Genomic DNA, 17221 nt, shown 5'->3' on the forward strand with positions numbered 1-17221 from the left:
CCTGGCTGTCTCCTCACTGACTCCCCACTTCACTCTCGTGAGCTCGGGTGTTGTGGGGCACCTGTCCGTTTTCCTGTTCCTTCCCGCTCAAACGTGAGCTCCACATACCACACAGCTGACCGGGCTGGCGTCCATGTTGTCTCCCACTCACACAGACGGTGCCCGGATTGGCTGGTCAGGGCTCGGAAATACTGGTGGGACGTGTGTGGGGGGTGCGTTTATTTTGTGTATTTCAACCTGGGAACGCCTGGGTTTCCCAAGTGTCAAGTGCAGCTGTGGGTAGTGTTGGGGAGGCTGGGACCAGCTCATGGTTTAGGACCTCTGGACATGTAAGTGGCTGTCCCCCGGCAGGCCAGGGGTAGGGACTCACAGGACGTTGGGCGCATCTGAGCATGCCTGGCAGGGTGTGCGGTCAGGAGGCCGGGCGGCAAACCCTTTGGCCACTAGGAAGGGGTGTGTATGCCCTCACCGGGCAGAGCATGGGCCTCAGAATGGTTCACTTTGGGTAAAAATGTGCAAAGTCGTGGCCTCCCCTCCGTGAGTTCTGCACTGACTATCCCTTTGTGTTGGGAGGGGACACACTCATGGGGGGGTGTTGTTAACGCCCCCCACCCGCCGTTACTGGTGGGCATTCTGAGCACCTGGGTTCCCGCGTGTTCTCCCCACCGTGACCCCCGCGCCTGCCCCTTCCAGGGTCCAGAGCCTGCAGCTGCACCACGAGCTGGACCTCGCCCACCTGGGCGCCAGCACCGACCTCGGCGACTGGCGAGCCCGCCGGCGGGCCTGGCAGCACCGGCTCAACGGCCAGATACAGCAGCTCAGCCTGCAGCTGCTCGTCGGCATCTTCAGGTGCGTCCCGCGTCCCCGGGTCTGTGAGGGGCGCGTCCTGTCAGAGGGGGCGGCCGGAAGGGCCCTCCGCCCCGAGGGGCTTAGGCCAGAGCTGGCCGGCTGGTCCACACGCCATTCTAATGGCCGAATTCCTGTGTGTGTGTGTGTGTGAGAGAAAGAGACAGAGAGGAAGGGAGAGAGACGAGAAGCATCGATTCTTCGTTGTGGCTCCTTAGTCTCCTTACTTGTTCATTGATTGCTTTCTCATCTGTGCCTTGACCGGGGGGTGGGGTGGGGCTACAGCAGAGCAAGTGACCCCTCGCTCAAGCCAGCGACCTTGGGCTTCAAGCCAGTGGCTGTGGTTTTGAACCTGGGACCTCAGTGTCCCGGGTTAATGCTCTGTCCACTGCTCCACCACCAGTCAGACTGGCCACATTCCTCAGATGTGTATATTTACATAAAACAAATCATGGACTAGGAGGAAACGGGATGGTGTCTCACAGACAAGTTGTGTTACCTTTTTGCTCAAAGCAGTATAATTTGGTCGTAGAAATGTTTTCCTTTTCTTCTTTTAAGAGGAAATCTTTCACGAGCAAGGTTTTTTGTGTTTTTTTTTTAAAACACTTGAAAAGCTTTCTGAGTTCCTAAAAAAAAGCAGAAGGTGTGGTTATGTTATAGATAATAAAACTTTGTCCACTCCTCACAATGGAAGAAAACACCCTATTCCGTACTGACTGTCACTGTGAGATCATGGGTTGTATTTGCAGATTGTTACTTTAGATCTGGGAGACCGTCTGCCAAAGTCCCCATGGATTTATAGACGAGGACATGTGTAGGGCGGGAAGGTGGCCTGGGGTGGGGGGTCAGGCGGCAGCCTCGCGGGGTTAACACCCGGAGTGCGGCTGCCCTTCCTGGCTCGCCACCGGAACCTGGGTTGGTTTGTGCGAACAGTTATGGGTTGTTGCACCTTCAACTGTGTAAGGGACACTGTCCGGGGGCCGGACGATGACAGTGACATGCTCTCCTGGGTCCTCATCCCGGTTGGAGGGGAAAGGCGCACCTGATGTGGCTGAACAGCGCGGCCACAGAGCACAGCCACGCGCGTCCCTCCCGCGGCCGGAGCGGTCTCCCCGGGGGCGGGCTCTGCTCGTGTCTCCTGTGGCCGCTCTGCTTCCGGTCGGGACGCGCGTTTGGTGTGTTGAGAGATGCTTCCCCCGCCGGACGCGCTCTGTCTTTGTCAGGGAGGTGAAGAACCATCTCAACTACGAGCACCGAGTGTTCAACAGCGAGGAGTTTCTCAAGTCGCGGGCTCCCGGGGACCAGCGCTTCTACAAGCAGGTCAGAGGCGTGCGGGCGCGCGGGCTGGTGGGCGGGCCCGCTGGTCACGGGTTTCCGTGGTTAAGTGCGCGTGCGGGCCGGTGGGCGGGGCCCACTGCTCACGTGTTCCCGTGGTTAAGTGCGCGTGCGGGCCGGTGGGCGGGGCCCACTGCTCACGTGTTCCCGTGGTTAAGTGCGCGCAGGCCAGCGGGGCGGGGCCCGCTGCTCACGTGTTCCCGCGGTTAAGTGCGCGTGCGGGCCGGTGGGCGGGACCCACTGCTCACGTGTTTCCGTGGTTCGACCGCGCTCCACGGCCGGCGTCGGCGTCATAGGTGCCTGTTAATACTGAAGGGCGTGTGAGCCTTCCCCGGGGGTCGTTTAGCCTGGCTCCTGTCCGTCCTCTGGCCGCGTCTTCTTTGTAGAATAATTAACGAGGCGCACCCGTGTTACGTGTTGCGTGTGATGAGTTTTGACACGGGTGCCCACCTGGGCCACCTCCGCAGCCTGGAGGGAGACTGGCGAGTCGCCCACACCGCCCCACGCTCCCCTGTCCCCCCCCACATGTCACCGCGGGTGCGTCCGTCGCTGGCAGCACTCCGCCGTCAGGGGCAGCGGTCAGCGTCCCTCTCCACCTGCTCACGGGCGTGCGGCTCGGCTCAGGTCTTGTCTGCCGCGAGGGGGTGGTGTTCTGGGGCCTCTTCGGGGGCCTCGCAGCACAGCTCTGAGCCCTCAGGGCGTCTCCACACTTCCAGGGGCGGCCGAGCCCCTGCACGTCCCCCTCTGTGGGCCGGCTCCGTGGCTGCCCCTTTGTTCCTGGCCTGCTGCGGCCCGCCGACCCCTCCGGCCGTGGAGGCAGCGCCCACGCCGCGTCCTTCTGCACGGCCCCTCTCTCCCTTCACCTTCCTGCGGGCGCTCGCTCGCTCGCCTGCGGGGCTCCCCAGCCCCCCTGCGTGGACCCCAGTGTGGTGGCCGCCCCCTCCTGCCTGTTCTTGTCCTTCCCGGCATGCCCGCCCACATCCCAGGGGCTGCAGGACGCGGGTGTCGCCGTGGAAACAGCCCCGCTGTGGGAGGCTCGTCCTCGTGTGGGAGGCGGGAGCTCGGGCCGTCCCTCTGCAGACCCGATGGAAGGCGGGCGGGGGGCTGCTGGGAGGGACGGGGGCAGGGAGGGTTGCGGTCCCCACTGAGCCACCTCTGTCTTCTCCTCCAGGTCTTGGACACCTACATGTTCCATTCCTTCCTCAAAGCCCGGCTCAGCCGCAGGATGGACGCCTTTGCTCAGATGGAGCTCAGCACGCAGTCCGAGGAGGACAGGTGTGGCCGCGGTGCGCGGGCGCACGGCTCTCTGGGGACAGACCCTCCCGCCCTGTAGCCTCACCTGCACGGATGAGCGGTAGATTCGGTGGGAAGACTCACCTTCAGCAGCTCGTGAGGAGCTGGGCCACAGGCAGGCTCCGCCCTGCGCTGCGCGCACACGGCGGGGTCCGCGGTCAGCCCCACCCCCCGGCTTCCTTCTCGCTCCCGGTCGCGGTGCTTTCCCTGAAGCCTCCCACGTGCACCCCTGCGGGCGATGCCCTCGCTGGTTCTGCGTGCCGTGGCCTCTGGGGGGCGCCGTCCACCCTCCAGCCTTCAGTGTCCCCCTCCCCGGGGAGATGGAGACACGCCCCATCCGCTGGTGTGGGAGCGCTGACCACCCCCCCAGGGACCGCCTGCAGTTGAGGCTCGTTCCTCTGTCACTGTTCTGCCTACAAAGCGTTGTTTCTTTCTCCCCCAGAGTAAACGGGATGCTTCTGAGTCCTAGACGACCAACCATAGAGAAAATGGCCTCCCGCAAATCTTCGCCCCAGCGCGCGGCCCAGCGGCGCATGGTGGTCAGCATGCCCAACCTGCAGGACATCGCCATCCCCGAGCTGCCGCCCAGGAACTCGTCGCTCCGGAAGATGGACGCCACGGGCTGTGGCGGCGGCAGCACAGGTGACGGAGCCCCCGCCCCTCTCTCCGGGCTGTGGGCGCGCACATCGCAGGTCGTGGGGAGACAGCAGAGCTCGCGTTCGTAGGAGGGGGCAGGCGCGCTGTTTAAAAATTTTAACAGTGTATCTGTGATATTTTTAGATGATTCACTTTGCAAAAATGTTTCTTGCCCAAATATCCCATAACCGATCTCGCTGCCCAAGGTCACAGCTCTGTGCGGGGTGTCTTGCGCCCATACGTGCGGACGTGTGCGTGTACAGTACACGGTGACATCTGATGGCCCCAGTAAGTGCCAAGTCCATCCTGACCCCGGAGCGCAAGGGGCCTGTGCGCCCGCCCTGTGGCAGTGACGCTCGTGGGGGGAGCAGACGCCGCCCGGATCAGCCCGGACGTGGGTCCTCATGTCACCGTGCGGAGGTGGCAGGGTCGGGGACGCGATGGGGCTCCGAGTGTGGGAGCGACGTTTCAGCAGAGACAGGAGGGCGCGGTCCCTGGGGGGAGTGACGTTTCAGCCGAGTCATGAGGGCGTGGTCCCTGGGGGAGTGACGTTTCAGCAAAGACAGGAGGGCGTGGTCCCTGGGGGAGTGACGTTTCAGCAGAGACAGGAGGGCGTGGTCCCTGGGGGAGTGACGTTTCAGCAGAGACAGGAGGGCGCGGTCCCTGGGGGAGTGACGTTTCAGCAGAGACAGGAGGGCGCGGTCCCTGGGGGGAGTGACGTTTCAGCAGAGACAGGAGGGCGCGGTCCCTGGGGGGAGTGACGTTTCGGCAGAGTCAGGAGGGCGCGGTCCCTGGGGGTGTGACATTTGGGCAGAGACAGGAGGGCGCGGTCCCTGGGGGGAGTGACGTTTCGGCAGAGTCAGGAGGGCGCGGTCCCTGGGGGGAGTGACATTTGGGCAGAGACAGGAGGGCGCGGTCCCTGGGGGGAGTGACATTTGGGCAGAGACAGGAGGGCACGGTCCCTGGGGGAGTGACATTTGGGCAGAGACAGGAGGGCGCGGTCCCTGGGGGGAGTGACATTTGGGCAGAGACAGGAGGGCGCGGTCCCTGGGGGGAGTGACATTTGGGCAGAGACAGGAGGGCGCGGTCCCTGGGGGGAGTGACGTTTCAGCAGAGACAGGAGGGCGCGGTCCCTGGGGGGAGTGACATTTGGGCAGAGACAGGAGGGCGCGGTCCCTGGGGGGAGTGACATTTGGGCAGAGACAGGAGGGCGCGGTCCCTGGGGGGAGTGACGTTTCAGCAGAGACAGGAGGGCGCGGTCCCTGGGGGGAGAGACAGGAGGGCGTGGTCCCAGGGGGGAGGTGTTCAGCAGGACACGGGCACGCGGGAGCCCATCTCCGCGCTGTGAGACTCGGTGGCTGTGTCTCTGAAGCAAACCCATGAGCGCAGCTCCCAATGGTGGCGTGGGGCCTCCTCGGCACACGGACTGCTGTGAGACATCTTTGGACGTGTGTGAGCCCGTCTTATTTCTGTGTGACCTGCAGCCAGCCGTGTGACACCGGGGAATTACACTCAGGGCCCCTCTCCGAGCGGGTGGACTCTCACTCCCCCCAGGGCGCTGAGGCCGGGCGCTGTGAGCCGCGTGGGCCCCCGTGGCTGCTGTCTCGGGCTAAGGCTCCAGGTACCGGTCGGTGCCTCCTGATGACGGAGGGCTGGGGACTGGACGCGGAGCCGCCGCCCGGACACCAGAGTGTCCTCTCTGAGAGGACCTGGAAGGCAGAGCCAGCGTTCTGGGGCGACTGTGGGGCCCGTGTGCTGCACCCCAGCTCCCGGCTGTGACCTGCGCACCTGTGTCGCGTCTCCTCCCCGGGCCTCTGCACCACGCCCGCTCCTCTGTGGGGACAGTTCTGTGGCCTCTGGGCTGTCGCCCCGAGCTCCCTGCCCCCCTCCTCCAGGCCGCACGGCCGAGACCCCAGTCCCCTGGCCGAGCGCCTGCCGGCAGGGGCTCCCGGGAGGTCCTTGGTGGCATTTGCTGAAGGACAAGGTGTGGCTCTGGCACTGAGTACCGGTGTCGGTTGGGAGCCTGTCTCCACATCTGTAAGATGGGTGTAACCACACCCGTCTCTGGAGCTGCGGCTGAGGGAGTGAGACGGCGCCGTTCCAGGGCGGAGCCTGGCCTGGTGGGGACACCTCAGTCCTCCCCTGGAGACTCGCTGACCGCTGCCACTCAGCACGATCGTTCCACCAGATACAGTCGCCCGGTCTGGTCTCCCAGGTGCCCTGGAAGCAAAGCGTGGGCCTCCTGCTCAGCTGGGGGCTCTGCGGAGCTTCCTGGAAGAGGCCGCGGGTTCTCGCTTGACGTTGCCAGGGGTCCCCGTTTTCCCGGGACGATGTGAGGGGTGGGGGATGCGGGGTCGTCGGCAGGTCTGTGCTAACGGTCTGCTTCTCCCCCTTTGCTTAGTTCTGAGCGTGAGCCCCGCGACGACGCACACATTCAAGATCCCGGAGATCCACTTCCCGCTGGTGAGCCAGTGCGTGCGGGCCTACTACGCGGACTGCGTCGCCCTGCTGAGCAAAGCCATGGGCTGCCTGGCTCCCGACAGCTCCGTGCTGCTGGCCCGGTACCTGTACCTGCGGGGCCTCGTCCACCTGATGCAGGGCCAGCGGCTGGAGGCCCTGCTGGACTTCCAGAGCCTGTACAAGACGGACCTCCGGATCTTCCCCGCCGACCTGGTGAGGAGCACGGTGCAGTCCCTGGCGGGCCCGGCGCGCGCCCAGGCCGAGCGCACTCCCGAGCTGCGGAGGCTGGTGAGCCAGGTCCTGGACAAGCCCGGCGAGGCCCCCAAGGCCGACGAGCACGTGAAGAACTTCGAGCTGCCCAGCAAACACCTGCCGCTGGAAGACTTCGTGCAGAGGGTCCAGGAGTCGGGCATCGTCAGGGACATCCACATCATCGGCCGCCTGTTTGAGGCCTTGACCGTAGGTGAGAGGGGGCATGCGTGAGAGCCGGTCGGCTCCCGGGCGAGACCGTGCAGTGCAGGGCCATGCCGGAATGGGCCGTGCTGCCGGCCTGGGCGCTGACCGGAACGGGCGGGGTGCCATGCCTTTCGGGCAGCAATCCTCCCGCCATGTCCGACAGCAGAGGCCGCCTTGGGGTGGGAAGGTCTCGGGCAGTCTGATGGGGGACCAGGAAGCCCCTGCAGGTCCCCTCCTGTCCTGTGGGGTCTACTCCCAGTGTGACGGTCCCTTCCTCGGATGTGTGGCAACGTGGTGTCACCTGGAGCACTTCAGACACACATGGAGGGCACAGGATCGGCGTGACAGACGCCACCCCCCGCCACCGTCCCGAGCGCTGCAGTTTCGCATTCACTGCACTTGTCTGCTTTGCTCAGCACCCTTCTGCCCTCAGCCCAAAGGGACCCCTGTCCCCAACTCGAGGGTCTCCTCTGACCACGTTCCGATGCACTTTCCACAAACGGGTGTGCTAGAGAACTGTCCTCAGGTTTGTGTGTTTCACTGTGTCTGAGTCGACACGTGTCTGCGGACGGGGTGGTCGTGGGCGGGAGTTCACCTCCAGGCGCTGTCCTGCGTGTTTGTCCTCTCGTTGCCGGCACGGTGACTCCACTCTGCCTGTCCCCGGGTGTGCACGTGGACAGCTTTCCCCAGGATCTGTGCAGGAAGCCCGGCCTCGGGAGCGGGGACCCGTCCTGACAGTGGGTGGCCTTGTCCCTTGGGGGGGCCACAGCCCCTGTGAAGTGCGTGTTTCCCACGCCTGGGCGTCACTTCCTGCTGCAGCCTGCCTGTCGGGTGACGTGGTGTGGTGGCTCTCGGGAACGTCTGCTCACAGCTGGGAGACACTCTGGGTCTTTTCCTGAGCTGCCTTTGTGTCATCTTTGTCCATCTCTATGTGGGGACACGGCTCTTTCCCTCTGCTGTGTGGGTGCTCCCGTGCACCCAGGAAGGTCCTCCTTTGCAGGTAGCAGGGCTGGCAAGGTCCCCCGGTGACCACAGACTGCGGCGTGGGGCGTTTCTGTACACGTATGCGCTGTCTTCCTCCAGGCGGCGGTGGGCTAGTTCGCTGCTCTGTTCACGGCCCCGGTTAGTCTGACGAAGGGGCCAGCTGGTCCGTGCTCCCTGGTCACTCCACGTGCTGCTCTGTGTGGACACTGAGAGCAAACGGCATGTGCTGGCGCAGGCAGGTGTGGGCGGCGCGTGTCATTGGGGGTCTTGGTTTGGATGGATGTGCCCAGAAGATACCCATGGGGCCAGGCAGCATGGGGCAGTGAGCTGTGCCCAAGGGGGACAGGAACCCACAGGGACCCGAGTAACAGTACCCGGGGCTGCCGTGAATGGAAGCCAGGACATCTGGGGGCTCCGCGCCTCTCAGGGTCCCCTCCCCCTGTGGGGTCGTACCAGGACACGTGGGACCGTCAGCAGACTGAGCCCCGTGGTCACTGTGGCTTCGTTCACACTGCAGAGGTCACTGAATGGGCTTGACTCTGGGACGTGGGTACCACCAGAGTGTGGCTCCAAATGTACATTTCGGTCTCAGGACCACGTGGTAGAAAAGAGTTATTAAGTCAAAGCTGCATGTCACCCACTTGGAATGAACTGGTGTGAATAAGAACACACCTGCTATTTTATTCCAGTGGCGTCAGTCAGGACTGGGCTCTGCAGACGGGGAGAGTGCAGGTGGGCGCCCCCTGGTGGAGATTCTCCTGACAGCGCGGCGCCTGCGCCTGGCATCTGACTGCCGGTTTTTAATTCCAGCAGTGCCAGCCTTTCTTCTGCTGAACCCCTCCTCTCACAGTTGGCTGCTGTGACTGCTGAGCTGGGCTGGGCTGGCTCGCTGCAGCGTGGTACCAGGTCCCCTGATCCCTGTTGCCCAACACTGTTATGTGGGGACATGGCCACACACCAGGCTGGGGACAGGGGGCTCCCGCCGCAGAGCGGGGCTCCAGCAGGGAGGCAGATCGAGAGCGCACAGCAGTGGGGCTGCCCGCCTGGCCTCAGGCCTGCCAGCAGAGGCTTCCCGCCCCATGCCTCAGTTTCCCCACTCGGGCACGCGCCCGACAGGAGTGCTGCCTCCGAAGGCGGCTGGGAGGATTCCACGGGACCCGTGTCGTAGGTGGAGCGCAGGGAGTGTTGCTGGACGTGGCGGCCGCGAGGCGTTTGATCTGGGCCTTGGAGGATGGGTAGGAGTTTTCCAGCCCAAGCACTCCACACCCAGGTGTGCTCCTGCACGTGACAACATGGCCCTCTCAGGGCACACTGGGTGAGACTGGAGTGTGGGGTGTGGAGGAATCTGGGGCCTGCCGTGGATGAGGAGCCCCGAATGTTTGCACAAGGCAGTGGGGCCCCTGCTTGTGTCTGGTAAGCAGACTGGGAGCGGGGTGGGCCATCTAGGAGCGGCTTCCTGCGCAGGACAACGGTGGTGGATGGACCGAGCTGGGGCGCGGCACGGAGGCAGGACGGGAGATCAGAATGGGCCGGACCTCCCAGCGGCCGTGCGGTGTCTTGCCAGGGTTGTGGGGTGCGTTGTGCGGGGTTGTCGGGGATGGGGTCGTCCCACCTCTGCGGAGCTGGGCATGGAGACATGTCTGTAAAGGGTGCCGCGTCCATCAAGGTCACCTTGGTCAATAGTAACAGAAGTAATTTGTTCGCTCGTGTAACCGAAGATAGTGAGCTGGCTTCTAGCACGGCTTGACCGATCCTGGGCCATGGGAGCGTCGCCAAGGACCTGGGCTCTTTGCCGTTAGCTTCATCCGGGCACTGGCTCCCCTCCTGGCCCCGAGGTGGCTGCCACCAGTCCTCGTGGTGGCACAGATCCTTGCCACCATAGTGTCCTCGTCCCAGTGTTCCCACCAGATGTCCTAAGTTACAGTGACTACCTGGGTTAGGTCACACGAGGATCCCCGTCCCTGGTCAGGGGCTGGGCAGGGGAAGGGCAGCTGGGCTGGGTCTAGACCCAGTGCCCACCCTGGGTACCTCAGGTTGCAGGGCACAGGAGGGGAGAACGCCCCCCCAGGTGTTGTTTCCCGTCCAGTGGGCGAGCACTGGCGCCACCCACTGCCCCGTTCGGGGACTGCGCTAGTTCTTCAGGTAACGTGAAAGTTCTTGCCGTAAGAAATCTCTTTTTCTCCATAAAACTCAGGACAGCAGAAACTGATCGACCCAGAGACCTTCAGAGATTTCTACACCTGCTGGAAGGAGACGGAAGCGGAGGCCCAGGAGGTCAACCTGCCTGCGTCGGTGATGGAGCACCTAGACAAGAACGAGTGTGTCTACAAGCTGTCCAGCTCCGTGAAGACGAACCGCGGCGTGGGCAAGATCGCCATGACCCAGAAGCGCCTGTTCCTCCTGACGGAAGGGAGGGGCTACGTGGAGATCTCTACCTTCAGGGACATAGAGGTGGGCGGAGCCGGCGGCCCCTTGGTCACGGGGATGCTCTGCTGCCCAGTCAGTGTCTGTCCTTTCCCCGGGGTGGGGGGGGAATCCAGGTTGAATCGGACTCAGCTCGTGCCTGGTCTTTATTTTCCAAACCCATGCGCTGGCTGGAGGCGTGCTTTTTGCTGGCTGTTCAGAGGCAGGGGGCAGGGACCCGGCTGTGCTGTGGCAGGTGTGGGGCCCATGGACCCATCTCTTGTGTGGTTCCCACCGGCTTTCTTTTTTTTAATTTAACTTTTATTTTTATTCTTTTTCAGAGACAGAGAGAGAGTCAGAGAGAGAGGGATAGACAAGGACAGACAGGAAGGGAGAGAGATGAGAAGCATTAATCATCAGTTTTTTGTTGCGACACCTTAGTTGTCATTGATTGCTTTCTCATATGTGCCCTGACCACGGGCCTTCAGCAGACCGAGTAACCCCTTGCTCAAGCCAGCAACCTTGGGCTCAAGCTGGTGAGCTTTGCTCAAACCAGATGAGCCCGTGCTCAAGCTGGCGACCTCGGGGTCTCGAACCTGGGTCCTCCGCATCCCGGTCCGATGCTCCATCCACTGCACCATTGCCTAGTCAGGTGTTCCCACAGGCTTTGCTCGACTAGCCCCCTGAACCCACAGGGAGAGCTGCCTAAGGAGGTACAAGAAGGAACCCCATGTAAACGTGTGGACGAGTCCGTGTGTGGACGAGTTTGTGTGTGTGTGAGTCTGTGTGGACAAGTGTGTGTGTGTGGACGAGTCCATGTGTGGATGCATCTGTGTGGATGAGTCCGTGGATGTGTGGATGTGTTGATGAGATCTTGTTCGTTTCTGAGGCCAGGGTCACATGGAGGCTCCTGCCCCTCCCGGCCCCTCCACTCCCTTCTGGGAACAGGGTCATTTCAGGGTCTTCTCTGTCCTGCCCGGACCCCTCTCCCGCCCCCCAGCAGCCCAGCGCTGGCCAAGCCCCAAGGGCTCTGGGCCTGCCTTCACGCGAGGACGGCGCCCGCAGGCCCCTCGGCGTGCGTGGATGAGGACGGCGATGTCATTAGATGGCCACCTCTGCTTTATTCCCCGTCCTCCGTGCCGCCCGTCTCAGCCCCGTGTCCCTGGAGGGGAGGGTGTGGCGTGCTCACTGTCTTCCTCCCTTTCTCTGTCTCCGCAGCAAGTCAGGAGCACCACGGTGGCCGTCCTGTTTCTCCGAATACCCACCTTAAAAATTAAAATGGTGTCCAAGAAGGAAGTCTTCGAAGCTAACCTTAAGACGGAGTGTGACCTGTGGCACCTGATGGTGAAGGAGATGTGGGCTGGGAAGAAGCTGGCGGATGACCACAAGGTCCGGGGACAGGACTGCCCCTGCTCCCCCCCACCCCGCCCCGGCACCCGCCTGTCCCTGCGGGAACGCTCGGCCCCTAGAGCTCAGCGGCCTCGGTCTGGCCAGGAGCCCCCAGAGAGGCCACGGTTGGCGAGATCCAGTAAAAGGCCTTGTGGGTGGCTGCTCTGTGTCCCCTTCGTGTCTCCACTTCCCCCATTCTGATGACGTCCCAGGAGTGGAGGGACGGGAGCTGGCCTCGGCAGGTCCGGGGTGTCTGCGCTGGGTGCTGGCCTTGGGCTGGGCGGGGGCACCCTGGGTTCCTGCCACAGCGCCACGTTGACGGGCCGACTCCTTCACTCACTTCGGGCCCATCGTTGACCACTCCATGGTCACAGAGGAGACCATGCACAGCGGCGAGGGAGGGAAGACACGGGGGAAACGAGGTGTTGTGTCGAAATGGCAGAGGAGACAGGAACACCGTCAGAAAACGGGCCGAGAGCGTGGACAGGGAACTCCCCCGGGGACGCGTGTGTAAGACGCCCCCTGATCAGCGAGGTGGGCGACAGCAGCTCCCGTCGCAGCGGCAGACGTTAGGCAGACCGCGTGTGCAGCGGGGAAGTCACTCGGGACGGGGTGTCCTCATCACGGGAGGTGCTCCAGACGCGGATCCCGAGCGAGCGACTCTGTGTGGCGTGGGCGGGGCTGCAGTGACCGCGCGGGGCACCTGGCCCCACTCTGAACGGCCGTGAGACGTGACGTGACGTGACGTGACGTGAGGTGACGCCCCTCCCGGGCTCCGGCTTCTCGTGCTGCGTGGAGAGCCTAGTCCCCGGGACGTCGGCCGGCGCTCAGGGGCCTTGTCTCCACAGGACCCTCAGTACATCCAGCAGGCGCTGACGCACGTGCTGCTGATGGACGCCGTCGTGGGCACGCTGCAGTCGCCCGGGGCCATCTACGCTGCCTCCAAGCTGTCCTACTTCGATAAGATGAGGAACGAGCGTAAGAGCCGCTTCCTGACTCGCTTTTGTCTTGGGTGACGTGCGTCGTGTGTCACCCGGACCCACAGTCGGCAGACGCTTCTCTTCTGCGCTTTGTAAATCTGGCTGTCCCGTGTGCCTGTTCCGCCCCTGTCCTCACCGCGCCTCTGAGGACCGCCCAACCCTGGGCGCTCTGCTTCCCGGGGTCCCACCCCCCGGGGTCCCATCCCCCGGGGTCCCACCCCCTGGGCTCAGCCAGGTCACCCGCCAGCCAGCGCTACCCCCCCACCCCATGCTGGACGGCTGCAGTGTGTGCCCTCACGGGGTGGGCTTGGGGGGGTCCCCACTTCCCGCTGTTGGCACTCGTGCCGGAAACACGTCTGCCTGGAAGTTTGGCCGTTTCTCTTGCGGCTGCAGCCAGGGGCTCTGGTGTCCAGAACGACCCAGCATGAGGACAGACCTCGGGAGCGTCTTCACTTCGGCATGTTCGGCCCTTGGCCATCTCTGTCCCTGCTCCCTCAGGCTTCCTGTCCCGTACTCCCTCTCTCCTGGACAGTCAGACGCTCCGGTTGTCACCCGACGGGCACCCCTGGGTGGCCCGGGGGAAGCCCTTGTCAGTCGTCTAGAATGAGATGTTGAACGTGGTCTTTTTCGCAGTTAGAAGCAAAATCAAGCCAACCCTGCAGTCAGGTGTTAGAGCCCCCCCAAACTCATGCCTCATCTGCATGAAGTCCGCAGACAGTGCCCGAACGTCCTGCTGTCACCCAGCAGGGGCAGCTCCCTGTCAGCGGGCAGAGGGACACCCACCTGGGCTCTGCATGCGCCTGGGTCCCTCGTTACAAACCAAGAACTGGTTTCCTGTCTGTGGCGCTAGTGGGGCCTGGTGCCTGTCCCAGGTCACGTTAGTAGCTCACGGTGGGAATTCTGAAAACTCACTTCTCAAGTTCTCACCCTCCGCCTGGTGGGGGGGGGGGGCACTGGCGCCTCCTGGGCGGGGCAGGGATGCTGGTGAACACGCTTCCGCGCTGGGACGGCCCCAGCCAGGCTGAGGACCCCGCGTCCCCAGTGCCGAGGCTGAGCAGCGGCCCCTGGCTCTGGGGACTCCTTAGTTGTCGAGACACGTTTTCTGTCTTCTCTGCCAGGCCCAGGGTGACGGTGGCGTGCGGTGGAGGTCAGGCTGGGGAGTGGCTTTGCCCCAGGGTCTGCTTCCAAAGAGCCTCCGCTCACAGACGGCGAAGTCCCCCCGGGGCCTCTCCCGCAAGCCACAGCGCGCCCGTGGGCTCACGGCGGGTTCCGAATCCGGCACACCGACCGCGGTGTCTGTTTCAGTGCCCATGGCTGTTCCCAAGACCACCTCGGAGACCCTGAAGCACAAGATCAACCCCTCGGCTGGAGAGACGGTCCCGCAGGCCGTGGACGTGCTGCTGTACACGCCAGGTACGCGGCTCCCCCCGCCCGTCTGGTGTCCGCACGGTTGGACGCGTGCAGACTCGCGTTCCAGGGTCACGGGGCGGCGACGCAGGGTGAACGGGGCCAGGTGGGTTCTGTGTGACCCTTCGTGACCGTCACCTCGCGGGGGCCAGACCTCAGGGAGCCCAGGGGAGAGAGGGAAACGGGCCAGGCGCTCCGCCCGGGGCCCACTCCACGGTGACCGTCCCCTGACTCTCCCGTGGTGGCACGGCTCACAGAGCACAGGCACTCACGTCCTCTCCTGTGCACTCACTCAGTCCGGCCCTGCTGTCACTGTCCCAACGTGACGACACCCCAGATTCCCGTCTCAGAAAACAGCGACCCGCTTCCTGTGCTGATCGGGCGGCTGGCAGGACGGCCCTGTCTGCATCCAGGGGTCTGAGCTGCCTGCGGCTCGCGTCGGGATGAGGCCAAGGAGACGGCTGTGGCCGTCATCTAGGGAGACACAGGCCGCCCGGGCGTCACAGGTTTAACACTGTCAGCACGCTTCGTTGACTTCTGACGTCAGAGGCGCAGCTGCCGCGCTTCCCTGGAGGGTTTGGCGTGTCGAAGAGAAAGGCCAGTGAGGCCTGGCACACGGACCCCTCCCTGGAACAATGACAGAGGGGGTCCACAGCACAGGGCTGGGGACAGTCGTCAGCAGGAACAGCGTGGGGACGTTGTGCCTCGTGTGGGTAACGTGGAGCTTGTCTGCTCCTTGGATCATAGTCACCCGTCCCACATGGACTGAAATCCCAGCAGAAAGCCCGAAACAGACGTCAGCAAAGCCCGTGGATGGCTGGAAGGCCACGGAGAATGTGGCCACGAGCCCGTGGTGAGGAAGACACTCTGCATATGAAATACACCGTCGGGACCCAGAGACGGACGATACTGACGAGGTGACGTGTTTCACAAAAACGCTCTCCAGAGCAGAAACGGGAGTCGCGGCCGTGAAAGGACATTCCTACATGCAGCCTACACGCAGCCTACACACTCGTGTCAAGGATAGAAAGGGGAAGGAATGGAGGGGAAGAAGACCAGCCAATTCAGGGGCGGGTGAGAGGGACACGCTTCACTCGGGGTACCCAGCTGGCCAATTAGGGCCACCAGCCTCGTGAGCAATTAGGGAAATGCATATCAGCCACAAGGGAAAAACCAAAGTCTTCACCCGTCAGAACGGTCCAGAGGAAGCAGACTGACCACACCTGCTGGCGAGGACGGGGCCGGGGCTCCACCGCGGTCTAGGCGGGCGTGCTGGGTGCGGGCGGTGCTGCTGCCTGGTCTCCGCGCTTACCTCCCTCCTCCCTCGCTGGTGCCTCCCGCTCCTGTTCCCTTGCCCCTAAACACCCCTGGGTAATAAGCTATCTGGTGCCCCCCTCCCCCCGGTCCTGGCTCGGTGACACCGCTCACCCACGTGCCCTCCTGACTTGTCAGTGTGGGTGGGTCTCTGACCGGAGCCAGCGAGCTCCCAGGGCTCGATGCTCCCTCCGGGGAGGGCACGGTGGTCCTGGTGGCACTGGTCTTTGTGCCCTGGGTGCCCAGCGTGGCACCTGGTGGGGCCTCCTGAGCCACAGGCACAGCCCCGATGCCCTGCAGGGGTTTCCTCCACACATTCTCGGGCTTTCTCTTCAGGGCGGCTTGACCCGGCAGAGAAAGTCGGAGACGCCCACCCCAAGCTGTGGTGTGCCCTCCACGAGGGCAAAGTGGTCGTCTTCGACGCCTCGTCCTGGACCATTCACCAGCACTGCGTCAGAGTGGGCACCGCGAAGCTGGTGAGTCGGCGGGGCGCCGTGAAAGGCACACAGTTTTCGGGGAGCCTCCAGGCCGAGCTGTGGTCTTAGACAAGGGGGCCCGTCGGCCCGGCCACGGCGGCAGGACCCTCGGTTCTGGAAGTGGGAGGAGATGTCATTTCTCGCTTGAGTTCTTAAATTCAGTGTCAGCTGGTTCCAGCCTTTACTCAAACGTTCTTCTTTCCATGAGCGGGTGAAAGCCACCCCCCACTCCACAGTGTTCACCTGGACTTAAGTGACATGGAGCTCACCAGGGCAGACAGACACTTGGAGTTTTAACTGCTTGGGGGTGGAAACCAAGAACAATTTAAGTCAGATTTGCAAGATACTATCATCTCTTGGTGGAGAAACCTTAATCCTTGGAGCTTTTAGACTGATTGTTTTTTTTTTTTTTTGACTTTGCAAGATATGCTTTTTTTTTTTTAATTAATTTTAATGGGCTGACATTGATAAATCAGGGTAGATATGTTCAGAGAAAACATCTCCAGGTTATTTTGACATTTGATTATGCTGCATTCCCATCACCCAAAGTCCAATTGTCTTCCGTCACCTTCTAACTGATTTTCTTTGTGCCCCTCCCCTCCCCCAACCCCCTCCCTCTCCTCCCCCCCTCCCCATAACCCCCACACTCTTGTCCATGTCTCTGAGTCTCATTTTTATGTCCCACCTATGTATGGAATCATATAGTTCTTATTTTTTTCTGATTTACTTATTTCACTCAGTATAATGTTATCAAGGTCCATCCATGTTGTTGTAAAAGATCCGATGTCATCATTTCTTATGGCTGAGTAGTATTCCATAGTATATATGTACCAAAGCTTTTTAATCCACTCGTCCTCTGATGGACACTTGGGCTGTTTCCAGATCTTCGCTATTGTGAACAATGTGCCATAAACATGATGGTGCATTTCTTCTTTTCAAATAGTGCTATGGTGTTCTTGGGGTATATTCCTAAAAGTAGGATAGCTGGGTCAAAAGGCAGTTCAATTTTTAATTTTTTGAGGAATCTCCATACTGTTTTCCACAGTGGCTCCACCAGTCTGCATTCCCACCAGCAGTGCAGGAGGGTTCCCTTTTCTCCACATCCTCGCCAGCACTTATTCTGTGTTGTTTTGTTGATGAGCGCCATTCTAACTGGTGTGAGGTGATATCTCATTGTGGTTTTAATTTGTGTTTCTCTAATGATTAGTGATGTTGAGCATTTTTTCATATGCCTATTGACCA

At 62.2% G+C, this 17221-nt stretch overlaps 1 protein-coding gene across 2 annotated transcripts in view; it reads left to right on the forward strand.

Annotated features, from left to right (window-relative positions):
- The window catches only part of DENND3 (DENN domain containing 3), a 46194-nt gene that overhangs the window by 16420 nt on the left and 12553 nt on the right, over positions 1-17221 (forward strand). For both annotated transcript variants that reach the window (XM_066379577.1, XM_066379578.1), the window contains exons 9-18: positions 694-849; positions 2070-2166; positions 3353-3456; positions 3917-4116; positions 6512-7033; positions 10205-10461; positions 11632-11802; positions 12651-12780; positions 14088-14195; positions 15840-15979. In XM_066379577.1, coding sequence (XP_066235674.1) covers positions 694-849; positions 2070-2166; positions 3353-3456; positions 3917-4116; positions 6512-7033; positions 10205-10461; positions 11632-11802; positions 12651-12780; positions 14088-14195; positions 15840-15979 — 1885 coding nt within the window. The remainder of the gene's footprint in view (positions 1-693; positions 850-2069; positions 2167-3352; positions 3457-3916; positions 4117-6511; positions 7034-10204; positions 10462-11631; positions 11803-12650; positions 12781-14087; positions 14196-15839; positions 15980-17221) is intronic.

The sequence above is a fragment of the Saccopteryx leptura genome, chromosome 3, assembly GCF_036850995.1.
Source record: "Saccopteryx leptura isolate mSacLep1 chromosome 3, mSacLep1_pri_phased_curated, whole genome shotgun sequence".
Classification (NCBI taxonomy): domain Eukaryota; kingdom Metazoa; phylum Chordata; class Mammalia; order Chiroptera; family Emballonuridae; genus Saccopteryx; species Saccopteryx leptura.